Genomic DNA, 15,882 nt, shown 5'->3' with positions numbered 1-15,882 from the left:
CCTAACAGTATACACTGTAGCACTAACTGTATTCCTAACAGTATATGCTGTACTAATTCCTACTGTAAATCGCCTGGAGCAACAGCTGAACACCAGACTCCCCATCACCATCATCACCACTGGTTTTACTTCTGATATAAAATACATTAATTTAAAAATTCCCTTTGAGCCGGGCGGTGGTGGCGCACGCCTTTAATCCCAGCACTCGAGAGGCAGAGGCAGGCAGATCTCTGTGAGTTCGAGGCCAGCCTGGTCTACAAGAGCTAGATCCAGGACAGGAACCAAAAAAGCTACGGAGAAACCCTGTCTCGAAAATCAAATAAATACATAAATAAAATAAAAATAAAAATTCCTTTAAAATCAGAGCACAGGCCAAACTCTTCCTCATTCTTAAGCATGCTTGAAAAGATGGGTCTATGGTTGTCTCCCTAATTTCTAGGGTTATTTTTGAGCAATCTCCTCCCATCAGTTCTCTACAACCCCAGGTGACCAACCTTCCCTCACCCCACAGAACACACAGAGACTGTTTGTTCTCATTCACTTCCCACTTTGACGGCTCTGAAGTTAAAGGTCCCACGGCCAGAAGCCCCTCTGCTTCATGAAACAGAAGACCCATGGTCTTCCCCAAATGGGGTGGAGGGACTCCCCTGTTTGAGGGGACAGTGGATCTTAATGAGAGGTCAGTTTGTTCTCCAGAGTATAACTGAACAAGGTCTGCAGACAGCGATGATTATATGACTGTGGATCTATTAGAGCAAGCCCAGGGATACTGTTGAACATTCTGCAATGAATGCATGCAAACGGGTCCATCGCATAGAACCCTAGCCCAGAAGGTGAACATCACCAGAGTTGAGAAGCTTGCCTCACATGGAGTGGGTTCTCCCTGGGCTCTGCATCGTGAGATTCTAATGAGGAGAATGTAGAAAATAGCTCTGCTCTTAGTAAAGGCACCAAGTGGTCAACCCTAAGGACCATCTGTGCAGTGCTTCGCAGTACTTACAACACAGGAGCACTTGATACATTTGCTTCCTTCCGGCTGGAATTCTTCTCCTTCTTGGTACTGCACACCTTCAAACACACAGCCTGGAAAGCAGGGAATTTGCACTTAGGACAACAGTCTTCATTCAGCTTGGCATGAGCCTTCCACCTCCTATTACCGCCTCCCAGCTGTGCCTCTACCAAGTATAGATCCTCTTTGATCACAACAGTATGCACAATGAAAAGGGGAAATGATACAGTTCAAGTGACTGGCACATTCGCACAGGCCCAGACCCTGAAGCTGATAGGAAACAAATGACAGTGGAACTTGAGTCAGCCCATGGCCGGCAGATGTGCCACAGTGAGTCATGCAGGGTCGTGCTGACCACAGCCAGGGTGACGAACTCAGAGAGGTCAGAAGAGGCCAAAGGAAGGCTGAGGGAGGGATGGTGGGGATGAGAAAGAGCAGATGCCTCTGTGGGAGGCCACTAGAGTACCAAGAGTTACACCCTATTCTTGGCCCAGCGTGCCCTTGGTTCCCACACCACCTTCTGGTACTGCAAAAGAGAGGCTCTGACTGTCTTCCCACAGAAGACAAAACCACGGTAGGTGACTGAGTTGTAATATGAACTCGGTTTTGCCACACATGGTGCCCTTACAGAGAGGGTCACGCACAAAGGCCATAATGGGCGGGGACAAGACAGGATGTACCCAATGGTTTTCTGATCCACTCCGTGTGTTAATGGGCTGTATACTTCCTGCCAAGTGTAGCTCATAAAGGTACAAACCTGCAGGAGATGTTTCCCTTCAGAAAGATGCTCAGGGTAGTACTTACACTAAATGACCCGAGACACAGGCTAGCAAGCATCTGGGTCACGCCAACCACAGGCCTGTCAGCAAATGGCATAACCACTTCCTTCAGGACTTTCCTCATAGTAGCCAGTGTTGAAAGCAGAACTACGTGTGGGTAGGCCTTTGTGAAGGACAGAGAAGTTCCCAAGACAATGTCAAAAGAAATCATCAAACGCTTGAAGGACCTGGCTCCCGATGAAGGGAAATGAACTTTGCAATGGCTGAGCTGGCTCCTGGCCCTATCCGTCTTCAAGCTAAGTGTGACTCTTCACTCAATAGAAAGATATGAAGATAAGAGCTGAATGCAAAATACAAAGGCCAAGAAAAGGTAAATTCACATGATGGCCCAGGGATAAGATCTCTTTTTGTAGCAATACCCATTGCTAGCAATTAGATGGCTCCTTGCTGTTTTGGACGGTTTTGAAAAATCTTGGTAGCTTGCATGGCCTTGCCAGTGACTGTGTCTTAGCACCATTCATAATGACAGGCACTTAATAGTCTATTTCCAAAGGACATTCCCAGCAAAGTGTCTTCAATCCTTTCTCATGTTTACGCCTCCGACTCTGTCATATGGCTTTCCACAACAATCTATATTTGACAACTTAAACAACAAAATTTAAAATAATTCTATTTCTAGCACACCCACCATCCTTAAGCAGGACTCAGACTACAATGAAGGAGCAGACAACCAAGAATGCCCTGAAATTCATTGCAGGAGGAAACTGCCCGCATGTTTGTCATTATAGAGAATGCCAGTCTGATCAATGGCAGATGCCAGTCCTTCTGCATGACGAGGGTGAACCCCCAAGGCTGTCCTTGACTCTCCCTATCTAGACTCGGCTGAGGATTCCCTCCAAGACAAAGGATGAGACTTTCTGGAGATCACTGCTTCTGAATCTTCCAACTCGCATCCCAAACATGGTCGCTGGAATTCAAGAGAGGGATCAAAGCTGACAGCTAATTGCATCCCCAGGGTGCCATGCTTGTGCAGTTGTCAGGGGACATGTGTGGCACTGGGGCATGATCATTTTTAAATATTTGCTTTCCAGAGCTCCAGAACCTACATAGAATACTCCTCTAAGTATTGATAGGGTAGCAGCATGATTTGAGGGTGAGGGAAGAGAAGGAATCTGGTTACAGCCCCACCCGTGGCCATTGGTTGCTAAGGCCCTCATATCAATGGGTCCAATTTCTTCTTAGCACTTTACCCTGCAATGTGTACGAGAATGGAGCTCAACTTTCTTCTTCCTGGGAACTGAACCCAAAGCGCAATGACAAAAACAAGTGGTCAAAGAGAAAAACTTCAACCCTACCAACTGCATACTTAAGTTTCAAAGACAACCTAAAAACAGAGCTATCACCCACTGGCAGGGTGTGGTTTATATACAGTCCAAGGATCCTTTTATATTGCCCCAATATAATATTGCTCCTTGAGCACTCCTGAGATTAAGAGGGGGGACCCTGAATTGATTCTGCATTGATAAATCAACTTTCTACTCAATAGAACTATCTAATAATCTAGACATTATTATAAAGTTTAATCTAGATAGAAAAAATAAGTGTCCTGTTGTCAGTCTTGAATTTGGCTACATATAGAAATTACTTGGGCCCAACCACCAGCCCAACACTGCCACTGCCTTGAAGATTCAAATAAAATTTGCCAGGATGCAGCCTAGGCATTAAATTTCCATGTACGGTCTTAAGAACTGACCATTAGACTTACCCGGAGGTATCAAAGGACATGTTACTGCTGTTCAAATCACCTAGCTATTCAGAGAAAGAGAGCATTCAAACAAACCCCTGATCCATACAAAGCCCTTGGCTTATGGAATTGGTTCACTTCTAACCAGTCTTTCCACCCGCGTAAACTGAGAAAATATCAGTTTCACAGAAACCCTGGAGTAAACTAGAGCTGAATAAAGACCTCTCAGGGCACGAGGAAGACTAGGAGCGAGGGAAACTGCCTGTGGGGTTTCCGTGGGAAGCGAGCCTGAGACCATGTCTGCAGAGCATCCCACACGGAACTTCTGCTGTCTCAGAGGAAGGTCCAAAGAAGAGCCAGGCCTTTGCACAGTACCCCACAAAGCAAAGACTAGTAGTTGTGAGAATCGGCACTAGAGAGGAGAAGGGCTCAGAGAAAACACAAAACACCTGTCTGAGACTATTGGCCACAGGCTTAAGAGATCAGGAAAAACATCTCTCACCTCAAAATCCCCAGGCTCTCATGAGAGAGCAGGAGAAGACACGGGAGCCCTCCCACCGCCAGCAGGAAAGGGTTCCTCCACTGTCAGCTCAGCAGAAGGGCCCTCTCCAGAAAGACAGAGGGTCCAACTTGTTAAACCACATTGAAAACTGAAACCAACAAAGCTCCAAACTAAAATCATGTGGGACACAGCACTCAGTTTTCAGAAAACATCTGGTCACCTCATCATCGTGACATGCTCTGGCCGAGGTATTGCAGTAGGAAACAGTAAAAAAAACATTCTGAACGCAAGTAGAGCCATAGTCCGTCCTTCCAAAGTAAACACTACCTGTGGCCCTGAGTGGAAAGCAGGCCTCTGAGCTTGGGGATTCCGCAAGCCAAGACCTCCAGCACATAGTTCCACTCATGCTGGGCACACAAGAGCCTGACAGATACTGCCACTCGAAGGAGCTTCCTCTCTGAACTTATCCCGTGCGCAGATGTAAAGTGAAGGTCAGTGTGGGGAGGGGAGGGGAATAATGCGTGATTGACAGGACACAACAACCTCCACAGAGCTGTGCTGCATCACAGAACCCATCGGCTTCCCTTTCTTGAACATTACCTGGACAGGTAGGGCAGCAGGCTCCCGGATGCTCTGAGGGATTTTTACAATAAACAGCACAGCGCACCTCAGACTCTGTGACGACACCCTCCTGGAAAACAGAATGTCACAAGTCAGCCCAGAATTACCACTTGAGTTACTCCTTTGAGGAAGAAGTGGGATGAATCCAAAGCCCCACAGTGCAGGATTGGCTGTTGGACCTCAAAGATGGTGATACAAATGAGGCAAGACCCAGCTCACTGGAAGGGTGTTCTGGGCCTCGCTAGGCATGTCCTATCGCCTGTTATTGGCCACATCCTTGTACTTGGGCTTTGGTCCTGTGCTTTCTTCCTATAAATCTGTGTAGGAAGACCTCCGTGCTGGCAGTGGGCCTCTGGCATGCTGGTTGGGCATTCATAATTGTTTAAGTCATCCGTAACGATTGCCTTTTCTAACACTGTTACTATGCTACCAGCCATTAGCTTCAGACACAAAGGAAAATCAGAATACCTAGACCGGTGTCCAGAAAAAGCACAAGTCCAGAAAAATCCTTACCACCTTCTAGAAAAACGGTTGCCAGCTCTACAATCTTACAAGTGCCACTTGGCTTCCAGTAGAACCTGGAACTCAGTTTCCTTCAGCAGTAAATGCAAAGATGCCAGAAAATTATTTCTAAGTTCACCCTAGGTATGTCAAAACAAATAGTGTAGGTTCAAATGATGAAATCAAGGGAGTCTTTAGCAACCTGATCTTGGGACTGTGATATCTAAATAGCTATTTAAGCTTTTGGATTTGGACCATATGATTCTTTTTTGAAATGGGTTCTCAAGAATCCCATGCAGGTCTCAAAGCCTTGAGCTTCTTGATCCTTCTTCTACCTCCTGAGCGCTGGGATCACAGACAAGTTTCCAGAGAATTTTCATGGTCAGTCTTTGGTGAGCTCCCTCTGTATTATCCACCCACTTTTTCTAAATAAATTCATGTTCTTATTGGTTTGATTTGAGTTTGAATCGCGAGTAGCATGGGCTGAAGGTAGCGGTCACAATCTCACAACAAAGCCATTTTCGTCCATGTGTCTGCTTCCTAGCATCCAACTTAACAAGGGAAATATACTAAATGTCTCATGTCGTGCTAGGCTCGAGGGTGGTGCTCCTAGGAGAATTTATTACATCATTTATCACATTTGGGTGGAGGGATCCCCAAATAGCAGCGACAGACGTGACAGACATTTTTAAAATGTATTCTTTAGCACTATAACTGAAGCAATGCTATGGACTACAGGCAATTTTCCTTCAGTAGCTGCCATCTACAAGGAAACCTCAGGGTAATTCCCAGCACATGTGACCTCCAGATTCTCCTCTTCAAGTTAGAAATTAGAAGTGGGCAAAAAAATGTAAAATTTTCATCATTAGAACTCCTTTGGCACAGACTATAAGAAATACGTCGAATTCTACGCAAATGGAAACAGACAAGATCATTAGACTTGCTGTCTCCTGTCCAGTACCTAGTTGTACCTACTAGGTATGGCATGCTGGCATCTGCTAGAAGCATTATAATGAGACTCTCTTTCTCTGCTCACCACCTCCCAAATAGCTCTGTCCTTTTATTTTTTTTTTTCAGAGGTGTAGAGAGCACACTGAATCCTCTGTTACAATTCTGTGCCCTGGAGAGAGACTAGAATTTTGCTTACTTCATAGCAACAGGACATGCCTAGCAAGTGCCGGAAAGGCCCTCGCCTGCGCCCTTCTATGAGGTCTCCTTCCCTCAGGAAGGGAGTGGGAGGCAGGAGCGGGAAGATGCCTGCTGCCAGCGCATCCCAGAGGTGTGCTTTCCTGCCTGTTTAGTGAAAGGACATCTTGGGGCCCCCGTGAAGAGGAAGCATAGAAGGTGAGATTCATCTTTGGAGGGGAACAGCCCCTCCCAAATCTTCTGCAGTGTTCTACACTGGGGCATGTTTTCATTTCCAGTAACTATGGATATCTCACCCATCCTCTCTGGGCTCCACCCAAAGGCAGGAGGTAAGACAGTATAGGGCACTCTTTGGGAAAGGAAATGCCCCTGTATAGAGGCTTCCATTTAATTTAATCTTCAGTCATTCAAGACAGCAGCATTGACTCTCATCTAAGCTACCTGGGTATCTAAAGACCTCAGGACTGATGTGCACAGTGGGGTTCGTTCAGGACTCCTCACAAGGCATGATTAGCTTGTTTAATGAACATTGTAACCAAGACTTCCAGAACATCCCAGCAAAGACAGGAATGTTCATTGAAGAAGGGGCAGGGTGGAGCTGACAATGTTGACAAGGATGTGGACTTTGTTACTGTCATTAAAGCTCATTGCTCTTGTGTCTCTGTGACCTGAGTCTGATTGAGTTTACAGTCAAAAGTATACTTAGCGTTTATTGATTTTCCCTACTGTTTATTTCACATATAGCTTACTACACAAACAAGCCAAAAAATACACAAATAAGTCTAATGATCAAGACTGCCTATTGTACACTAAAATCTACAGTATAATAAAGCCATGCATGGCTTTCTAGAATTTAGATTTCAGAAGCAAACTGTCAAGATCCCTGAGAGAATATCTGAGCCAAACGTACAGTATTATGCTCACCTTTCAGTCCCTCCCCTGACTACAAACACATATACCAAGAGGAATAAAATAACTTAACATCTTCTCCATAAAAAAACTTTGAAGTTACTTAAAATTAAATGGACATTACTTTTTTGAGCAGAAGAAACATAAATTTATTAAGGAAAAGTGAGGAAGAACTCCAAAAAGTGAGAGGGGCTTCAAGAAAAAAAAAATATCCCACAATTGTTCTATTTTTTTAACTTACTGTGTGTGTGTGTGTGTGTGTGTGTGTGTGTGTGTGTGTGTGTGTGTGTGTGTGTGTGGTGTACCTTGATGCTCTGTGCAAATGTGGAGGCCAGAGGTCAGCTTTGGAATCTGTTCTCTCCTTCTGTCTTACTGTGAGTTCTGAGGATTGGACTCGGGCCACAGACTTGCACAGAAAGCAAACCCCATCTCCCTCTGAGGGACACCACCAGCCCCTGACTGTTAATTCTGATACAGTATTTCTATACAGTCAGGAAAGGAGTTCAAGAATTTTGCCTCTTTGTTGCCCTTTGGCTCATCTACCCAGGTCTAATGTGAGAGACACATGGAGCAGCTGCTCACCCGGGAATTAAAAAATATCAACAATGGTGGAGTCCATACCTGCTTTCCCCGTGGTTCTTAAACTGGTCAGGCTGAATTTACTAAGCTACAGTGTGTGAATTACTTCACTTGAATTCCGTTTACAATGTAGCTCCAGCTCAAAATTTTTTTGATCAAAGAAGGACAATGTATCTCATATAAAAGTACCTCTTTTTGGCTAATGGAGTCCATGGTCTGCTTGCAGATGACTTCACAGGAAGACACAAGCATCTTCCTGGAGCTTTCCAGCCTCTGTGTAACAGTGGTGGACAGTCCTGCTGTGTGTTTCTAGAGACAAGTCCTATTCAGTACCACCCTGCACCTGTCCCATGCTGGACGATGACAACAGATGGACAAAGTCGTCCCTGTCTCTCTCTGCTCGCTTGGGGGCTCTGCTTGATATTGTCTGAGTGTGGTGGCTGAGGAGGAGAGAAGTTGGGTTTTACCTGGCACTGCCGCAGGATGCACGGTTCACCTGGGCTTTGCCATCTGAAGGAACTGTTGTACGTTCTTCCTTCATGGGTACAACCTAGACAGGAAGAGAAGAGGCCGGGGGTGAGTGTGCTTCCTCTCTCTCTGGAACAGAAGTGTGTATGTCGTGTAAGCCAAGGCTAGCTCCCTGGCAATGATTTCTTTCCTACAGCACACATATATCTGCTTGGCACACAGTCACATTAAATCTTTCACTACCGAATGCATTAACCTCACAGACTATATTTTCACATAGAAAACCATATACAATTCTCTTGGCAAAAATATATAAAATTATTGTTTTATTTCTGTTTAATCCAATATGAGAACACCATATCTAAAAATACCACAGTGAAAGGGGATTTTGCATGAGAGTTTAAGAATTCAGAATTACTGAAGTTAAGACCGAAGTATAAAACATAGTGGGAAATATAAATTAAAATATAGAGACTGATTACAAAATTCTAGTAGCTATGGCCATCGCTAAAGCAAACCTTCAAGGCTTCATTCCCACCTCAAAGAGCTATGCCTTCCTATTTCAGTTTTGTGTTACTCTTAGGTAATAAATTTAAACAAATCTGAAATTACTAATGCATGGGTTATTACATGCTGAGTTAATAGGAAAAACAAAATTCATACTAATTCATTGGCAAAAAGAGAAGTTAGAGGCTAGAGATCCTCAGAAGGAGAACAAGCAGTTTGGCTTCAGTCCCTGGGACAAAAGCCAAAGAAGTAACCGAAGAACATAATTCATTCAACGTGGACTCAAGTTTACCAATAGTATCCTCTGTGCTTGGCCTGTACTCTGTCGAGATGCACCTGGATGCATCTACTGTCATTGTATTCCCAGAAGCCCACCAAACAGAAGGATTCACCAAAATATATAAAACGGAGAACATGCAACGTGATGGGATTGTTACAAAAGAAAAGGGTGGCCCCTCTGCCACAGCGAAGAACTTCCAGTTACCTGCTCAAGCTCAGCTCCGTCAGTCCATCTTGTTCAAAAACAGAAAGGACTTTCTTCTTCTGGGAGTTCTTTCAAATCGCACCATGACGAAGTGTTCTTAATTCATAATAACAGAATAAGAACGGGCTTATGGAACTCTCAGCAGATGTTTTCATAAACTCGGAATCCTGATCTGAATTTCCAGGCACTAGGACTGCCTTAGAGGGCTTAGTAACTCCCCGCTCTGTGCCTACACATCCGAAGACTGAAGTGCACCGCTGATTGGAAACATATCTGGGAAACGCTTTCACTATATATTTTTTAATTTCCTTTGCTTGAAGTGTTACAGAGATAAAGTGTTCAACCACAAAAACCTTTAGCACACTGCAAATACTTATGCCAAACCAAGGATGAATACAGTACGTTTTCAACAATGAAAAGCAATATAGAACAATTCGGGTGGGCATAAATCTCGCTGAGCAAATGCACTTATGAGCGACATGCCATGTGCCTGTCTGATCGACTAACAGGGGCTTGTTTGGATAATAAATAACTTGTTCCAAGTAATGGAAGCAGGGAAATCAGAGAACCAAATCCCATTCATACTAAATCCAAGCAAATACAAAACTCCTGCCAAGTGGGCCAGTACAGTGGGGTTTCTGGGTGTGTTACATATTTTCATCCTCTGGATTAAAAACTGTAAAGACAGGGTAATTTTTTTTTAATTTTTTGCTACTAATAGGGCAAGCAGTGATCTTGCCTTTCTATGTGGAGGGAGGAAACCTAGTAGAAAGGTCACAGAGGCTTGGGAGGCAGTGCAGGCCAGGCAACCCCCTAACAATGCCAGGCCATGTGCAGAGAGCTCCCAGGAGGAGCATAAGGCTTACTGAGTAATTCTGCTCTGAACAGGACGGAGGCATCAGAACAAGCTGTCCACCATGCAGGGAACACAACAGTGTCTTTGGCTTCAGACAACTCTGTGGGGAGCCTGGCTTCTCCACTGTTTTTGAACACGCAAAGAAAAACTGGGCAATAACATTAGAAAATCAGACCAAGGTCAGATTGTGAGGGTCATTGTTTCACTTCTCTGTTAACAAGTCGGTCTACACTGCCTGGGTCCACACGCTGGATGTCTCTGCATGATGGATCAAGCTGGATGATTGATAGGCTCAAAACACCTGTAAAACTCTCCGCAGCAAATACAGCTGATACCTTTTGCTTCTCTCACTACCGTCAGCCGGCTACGGAGTCTTTGGCTCACTGGCATGAGACCATCACAGGCAAGAGGTTCTTGGGAATATGATCATTAAAGATAATGTATTCTTACTGCTCTTTGGAGGTCCAGTTCTTAGATGAACATGTTTCCTTAGAACAAAACACCAATGCGCTGTATGGAAACTCCAAGAGAACCTCAATATTATCCAGATATAATTGATCTCCTCTTGGGGAAATTTCTTTAACAAATTCTGCCTGCCATAAAATTGGTGCTGGTGAAAGAGTAGTCAGGAATTCTCTTGCCTTCCACCCAATCTAAAGCCTCATGAGCCAAACCACATTGCCTCCTATTGGACAGAATAGAAAGGCCGAGAAAAAGCCCTCTCCCATTCCCATATCTCTAGTGAAAGAACACTTTGTTTTTGTCTCCAATTCAGAAGAATACTTTTTAAAAATACAATAAAAATGACTTATTAGAAAAATTACATTTTAAAGATTGCACAATATCTGGGTTTTTTTAAAAAAAAATTACATGTAAAAGGCATGGCCTCCCTGTTGAATTACAGCCAACGTTTCCAATTGTTGACTACGCTTATGGGTCTATAGGGCAGCATTGCTGTCTGTGGACCACGGGGGCCTGCAGGCCACGTTCTGAGTCTTAGTGGAGAATAGATCACGAGTGTAGGGAACAAACTGAAGAAATAATAAAATTTGATAAGTTCTGATATCTAGAACTAGAGGCAAACTTACAGATAACACAGTTTATCCCTTTCATCTCTCAAATGAGAGAATTCATACCGAAAATCTAAAGTCACACTCCAAAATAGAGGGAGTTACGTGTGAAACAAACTAGAATCCAGATTCCAGGGGAAATCCATGTTTTCCACAGCCAGGTCTAAACTTCTTATAATATTCTGCACTGAGAAATTAATTGCCCAGAAAAGGAAAAAGTAAATGCCCTTCTCATAGAATTAAGTGTAATTGATACAGTCACTAAATGAAAGCTGATAGAAGAATCAGGAGGGGGCGGTGAAGGGGAACACTCTGAAATCAATAAAGCAGCTTTTCTTCCTTCAAATACACTTGTCAGAATTGTCTAGAAGGAAATTTGTAAGTGCCCATTAGTTTTCTGCAGACAATAGGCAAGTTTTGAGATACCACAAGCTTTTGAATAAGAACATGGGGACTCAGCAGCACAAAGGAAGCCTTCTTGATCAGATACATTTAAACCTCTGCCTTCACCAGCCCTGCCAGTGCAAGTCCGGCCCCATTAGGAGAGACACTGCTAACTGTCTCAACCGGAAATGGGAAGAGTTACAGATGTCTTATGAACACAGACCTACCTCGAGAGACAGCCTAACACTCACAGGACACAACACAGAATTAACCACGCCAAAGGTCAAATATTCAATGATTGGGAAACCTCAGTTTAAACAACCATGAAGAGATCTATGTTCTTTATGTCTAAAATAATATAAAATGGGCCTAATGCATCAGTTCTCAACCTGTGGGTCAGAACCCCGGAAGACCATTGGGAAAGACAGATGTTTACAATAGTAACAAAATTCCAGTTATGAAGTAGCAATAAAAAATAACTTTCTGGCTGGGGGTCACCACAGCATGAGGAACTGTATGAAACTGTCCGGCATTAGGAAGCTGAGAACCACTGGCCTAACTGGTCACTTTCCTTTCGCGTGTGTCCTAGCTCTTTTACTATTCAGTATTTTCAGAGTGAGGAAACCTTCACAGAACTCCTTCCTCATACAGACTTTCGTAAGGAAACTGCCTGGTCATCCAGACAATTCGGAACACACATGGCAATGGAAACAGGAAGAACATAAATTAATTAAATCCACAGTTAAGCAGTAAAACTCGCTTTTCGTATTAGTCGCGACCTTTTTCAGTGGCCAACTGTTCCAAGGGAGAGAGCGCACCACATTTCCATCATTGTTATTAAAACAACTGCTAAAACTCACCAAGACTGTAAAACATGGCACAGGCCCTGTAAGGAGCCCCGGGAGCTATGACTGCTTTCTCCCTCTTTGTCTGAAATCCTCTCGCTGCCCATGCTAACTAGGAGCAGAGAGTCAGGTTTTACCATCGCTGTTAAAGTATCCCCTGGCACCTTAAGCACTTCTCTGCTTCAGTCTCTCTTATGCATAGAAGCCCACAGAGATTCCCAGGGTGCATTTCATAATGAACTCGCCTGCTACTGGATGCGGTCCTGGCACCTCAGCCAAGGCTGCCCGGCTTCCACTCGCCCTTCCAGACATCCCGGTGCGATGTGGACTGTGCTTCCCGTCACCTTTACAGTCTCTTCTCTCTGGCCTCTGCTAAGGTGCTGGGTCCCCTGACTTATCTGACAGAATCTCCTGATTGTCCTAAGGCCCTTTTGAAGCCATCTTCAACAGCTGCCAGTGTTCAAACTTTCAGGTTCAAACATTGACACTTGATGGCACATACTCAGCCTGACTAAGGAAGGGGTGAATATACTCCACGGATTCCCCCAAATGTGGCTGGAAGAGCTCATTCTGTGATGTCCGCATGACCCCTCTCTTCCTGGGAAACCTCATTCACTTCTTTGCCCATTCCACAGGACACACAGGTGATTCAAGGGTCAAGCCCGCTGCATCTAGGGAACCACTCTTGAAACTCACCAGTGTAAAGTGGGCTTCTGTGCTCTCTCTACAAGCAGAACGTGTAATCCCAGGTCCTCTGCACCACTTTCTATGTCTATGTAACTGTGAAACAGCAAGCTCCTATGTATGGCTATTCCTACAAACCACAAAAGTAAGCTGTAGCAAATGGGTCTATCTCCTGATGCGCTCAGGCATATGGGCCCAATTAAATTTACCTCTAGAATAGCAAAATTTTTCCAGATTAATTCAGATGACTTAATTTTAATAATATGCCCCTTTCTTCCCAAAATCTACTTTTGTCCCATGAGCTATTGGTTTACTCTTAGGTTATTTTATTATTGTTGTTGTTGATTTGTTTACTTGATTTTGCTTGCTTGTTATGTCTTATGTCATATTTATTTAAATTAACCCAGATTTGGGGGTCTCTGAAGTCACTCCTTACTAGGTGGCAGAAGGAAAGGGTGCAGACAGACCTTCCATTCTTTGCTGTTCCTGGCCTCCAACAGGGCACCCCCACCCTTGGCCTTGGTCAATAAGCCCCAAATTACCCCAGTCCAATACAATTTTTTTTTAATGAGCCCTTTTCAGAACTTCTCCAGCAACATCTGGAAGTACAGTCAGAGGGATAAGCATAAAGTCTAACTGGCCATTCAAGGGCTTAAATCGTGTCCTTAAGAGTTCATTTAACCCAAGTTTTATTACTCTTCAAGGCCGTACCTACATGAATCCTGCAGGCAATTTTGCTTATTTTTGTGGCTAATGGGAATTTTATGGCCAAACCATTTCCTTCATCCCAAGAGAAGAAGTCAAACTCACAAACTGAGTTCCTAAAGAATGCTGTGTGCCCCTCAACATAACATTCTTCTCGTAGCTTTCTGTATCCCAATCAGGAATTCAATATATAATCTAAATTAAATAAAAGACAATAGAATAAAAATGCTGGGAAGCTATTTGACTTAATTTTTGATGGTTGTATGAACAAAATCTCAAACACAGAAATATCAGATGAATTTGGAATAAGTCAGTTCCAAATTCACACCCTTCACTCCCACATCACCTGCGCATATTTCTGGCCTGTGCGATTATTAAAGACTAAGAAGTGATGAAATTTGGCTGACAATCTCATGACTTCATAGTATTATAGCAATACAATATCAGATCTTGATATTCTATGAACCCCATGCCAATTGGCTTCTACTCAATAAAAGATACTTTTAAGCTCTCAGTATGATTATAACAGGAAAGGAGATGTGTGATGCATTAAAGAGAAGAAAACACTTGGGAGCTTTTCTCATACAACCTGTCCGTGCATTTGACAGGTTCTGACCATAAACATGGCTATCTGTGGGACACTGTGTGTCTCTGTGCACAGTGGCATTGTAGCGAGCTTCCCAGCATCAGCACCTCACTGGCAAGCATTGATAGGAGGAGAAGAAATTGCAGCTAAGCTGAGTTAAGAGAGAAAGACACAGTCGCCCTTAAGAGTGTGTCCTTGAGTACTGGCTTTCCAACACAGGCAGGAAAGCGTCTAGCGGTCATTTCCAAAGATGGGGTTTCTTTGTTTGTGTGTTTGTTTATTTAAATGTTATATGAAAAACTCCTCCAGGAAAAAAAATGAAAACTGAAAATGAATCCCTTTGTGTAATTATGATAAATGTGGTTTGCTTCAAGTCTTTGTCTGGGAATAACTTTTAGCTCATAGAAAACACCACTGAATAGATATATTTAGTTCACTTTTAAATGTGGGGAAACAAAGTTGAGGAAAGTGAACAACTTCATGCTCGTCACACAGTCATTCTTTATGCCTCACCCTGACCCCAGAATCCATGATCTAACTGAGCAGCTGGGCACGCGGGAGCTCAGAAAGTGGTACCTGATAACGACTTGGGGAAGACTGCACACAACGCCTTTCAATGACATCCCATGAGATGGTCTACGGGTAACTGAAGGCTAGCATTGTAAGACAAAATGCAGACATTGTGGCTGATATGGTGAGAGCTGACTTTTGTGGATTGGTGCTTGAACTCTGTCCTAAATACCTTTATGTTTGGCCACCAATCATGCTATGCTATGGGACTTTTGACATCAGGAAATAACAAATACTAAGAGCTCAGAGGACCAAATTCAAACACATGTGGTTTGATTCATGTGCTTTTCAGAAGGATAAGTATTTCACAATTGGGGGTGCATGATATCAGCCCAAAAAAATAAATTGTGTTTGAGGACAGAAAAAAAAGCAGAAATCTCTCAGGATGAATTGCAGTGAATGGAGACAAAAAGATGGGAACAGAAATCCTCAGTTTCCCAGATTAATTCCAAAGAAATCAATGTGTACCACTTCTTTACCGATGCTCATGAAGAAGACTCACACATACACACACACACACACATGCATGCATGCACACACAGACACGTGCACACACACATCAAATAGCATGTGTGTGACTCATGTGCTTCCATGCTTGAATTGTACATGATGTCCTTTTATGGTTCACTAATCAGGCCATTTAGGGTTCATTGAGAAAAAATTGTCCACGACTCCATGTAGTGTTTTATACTTTATTAGTAACTAATTAGTAGATTAACCAAAAGGTGTAAACACATAAGGAGGTGTAAACACCTTGTATAACTCCAGTAAAATGTCAAAAGCACTGACATGAGTACTGTTCCCACTGATTCACATTTCACCACTTTTTACAGATGTGTGTGTGCGTGTGTGTGTGCGTGTGTGTGCGCGCGCGTGCGTGCGTGCGTCCGTGTGTGTATGTGTGTGTGTGTGTGTGTGTGTGTGTGTGTGTGT

General features: G+C 43.6%; 1 protein-coding gene across 2 annotated transcripts in view; it reads right to left on the bottom strand.

The window, feature by feature from the left end:
* The window catches only part of Bmper (BMP binding endothelial regulator), a 261,777-nt gene that overhangs the window by 185,038 nt on the left and 60,857 nt on the right, over positions 1–15,882 (bottom strand). For both annotated transcript variants that reach the window (XM_026778925.1, XM_026778924.1), the window contains exons 4-6: positions 8,258–8,340; positions 4,635–4,725; positions 1,001–1,083 (exon numbers count right to left, since the gene is read on the bottom strand). In XM_026778925.1, the coding sequence (XP_026634726.1) occupies positions 1,001–1,083; positions 4,635–4,725; positions 8,258–8,340 (257 nt within the window). The remainder of the gene's footprint in view (positions 1–1,000; positions 1,084–4,634; positions 4,726–8,257; positions 8,341–15,882) is intronic.

Source organism: Microtus ochrogaster, chromosome 5 (genome assembly GCF_000317375.1).
Source record: "Microtus ochrogaster isolate Prairie Vole_2 chromosome 5, MicOch1.0, whole genome shotgun sequence".
Lineage (NCBI taxonomy): Eukaryota > Metazoa > Chordata > Mammalia > Rodentia > Cricetidae > Microtus > Microtus ochrogaster.
The sequence above is the reverse complement of the archived record's forward strand: the minus strand, read 5'-3'. Positions and strand labels throughout refer to the sequence as shown.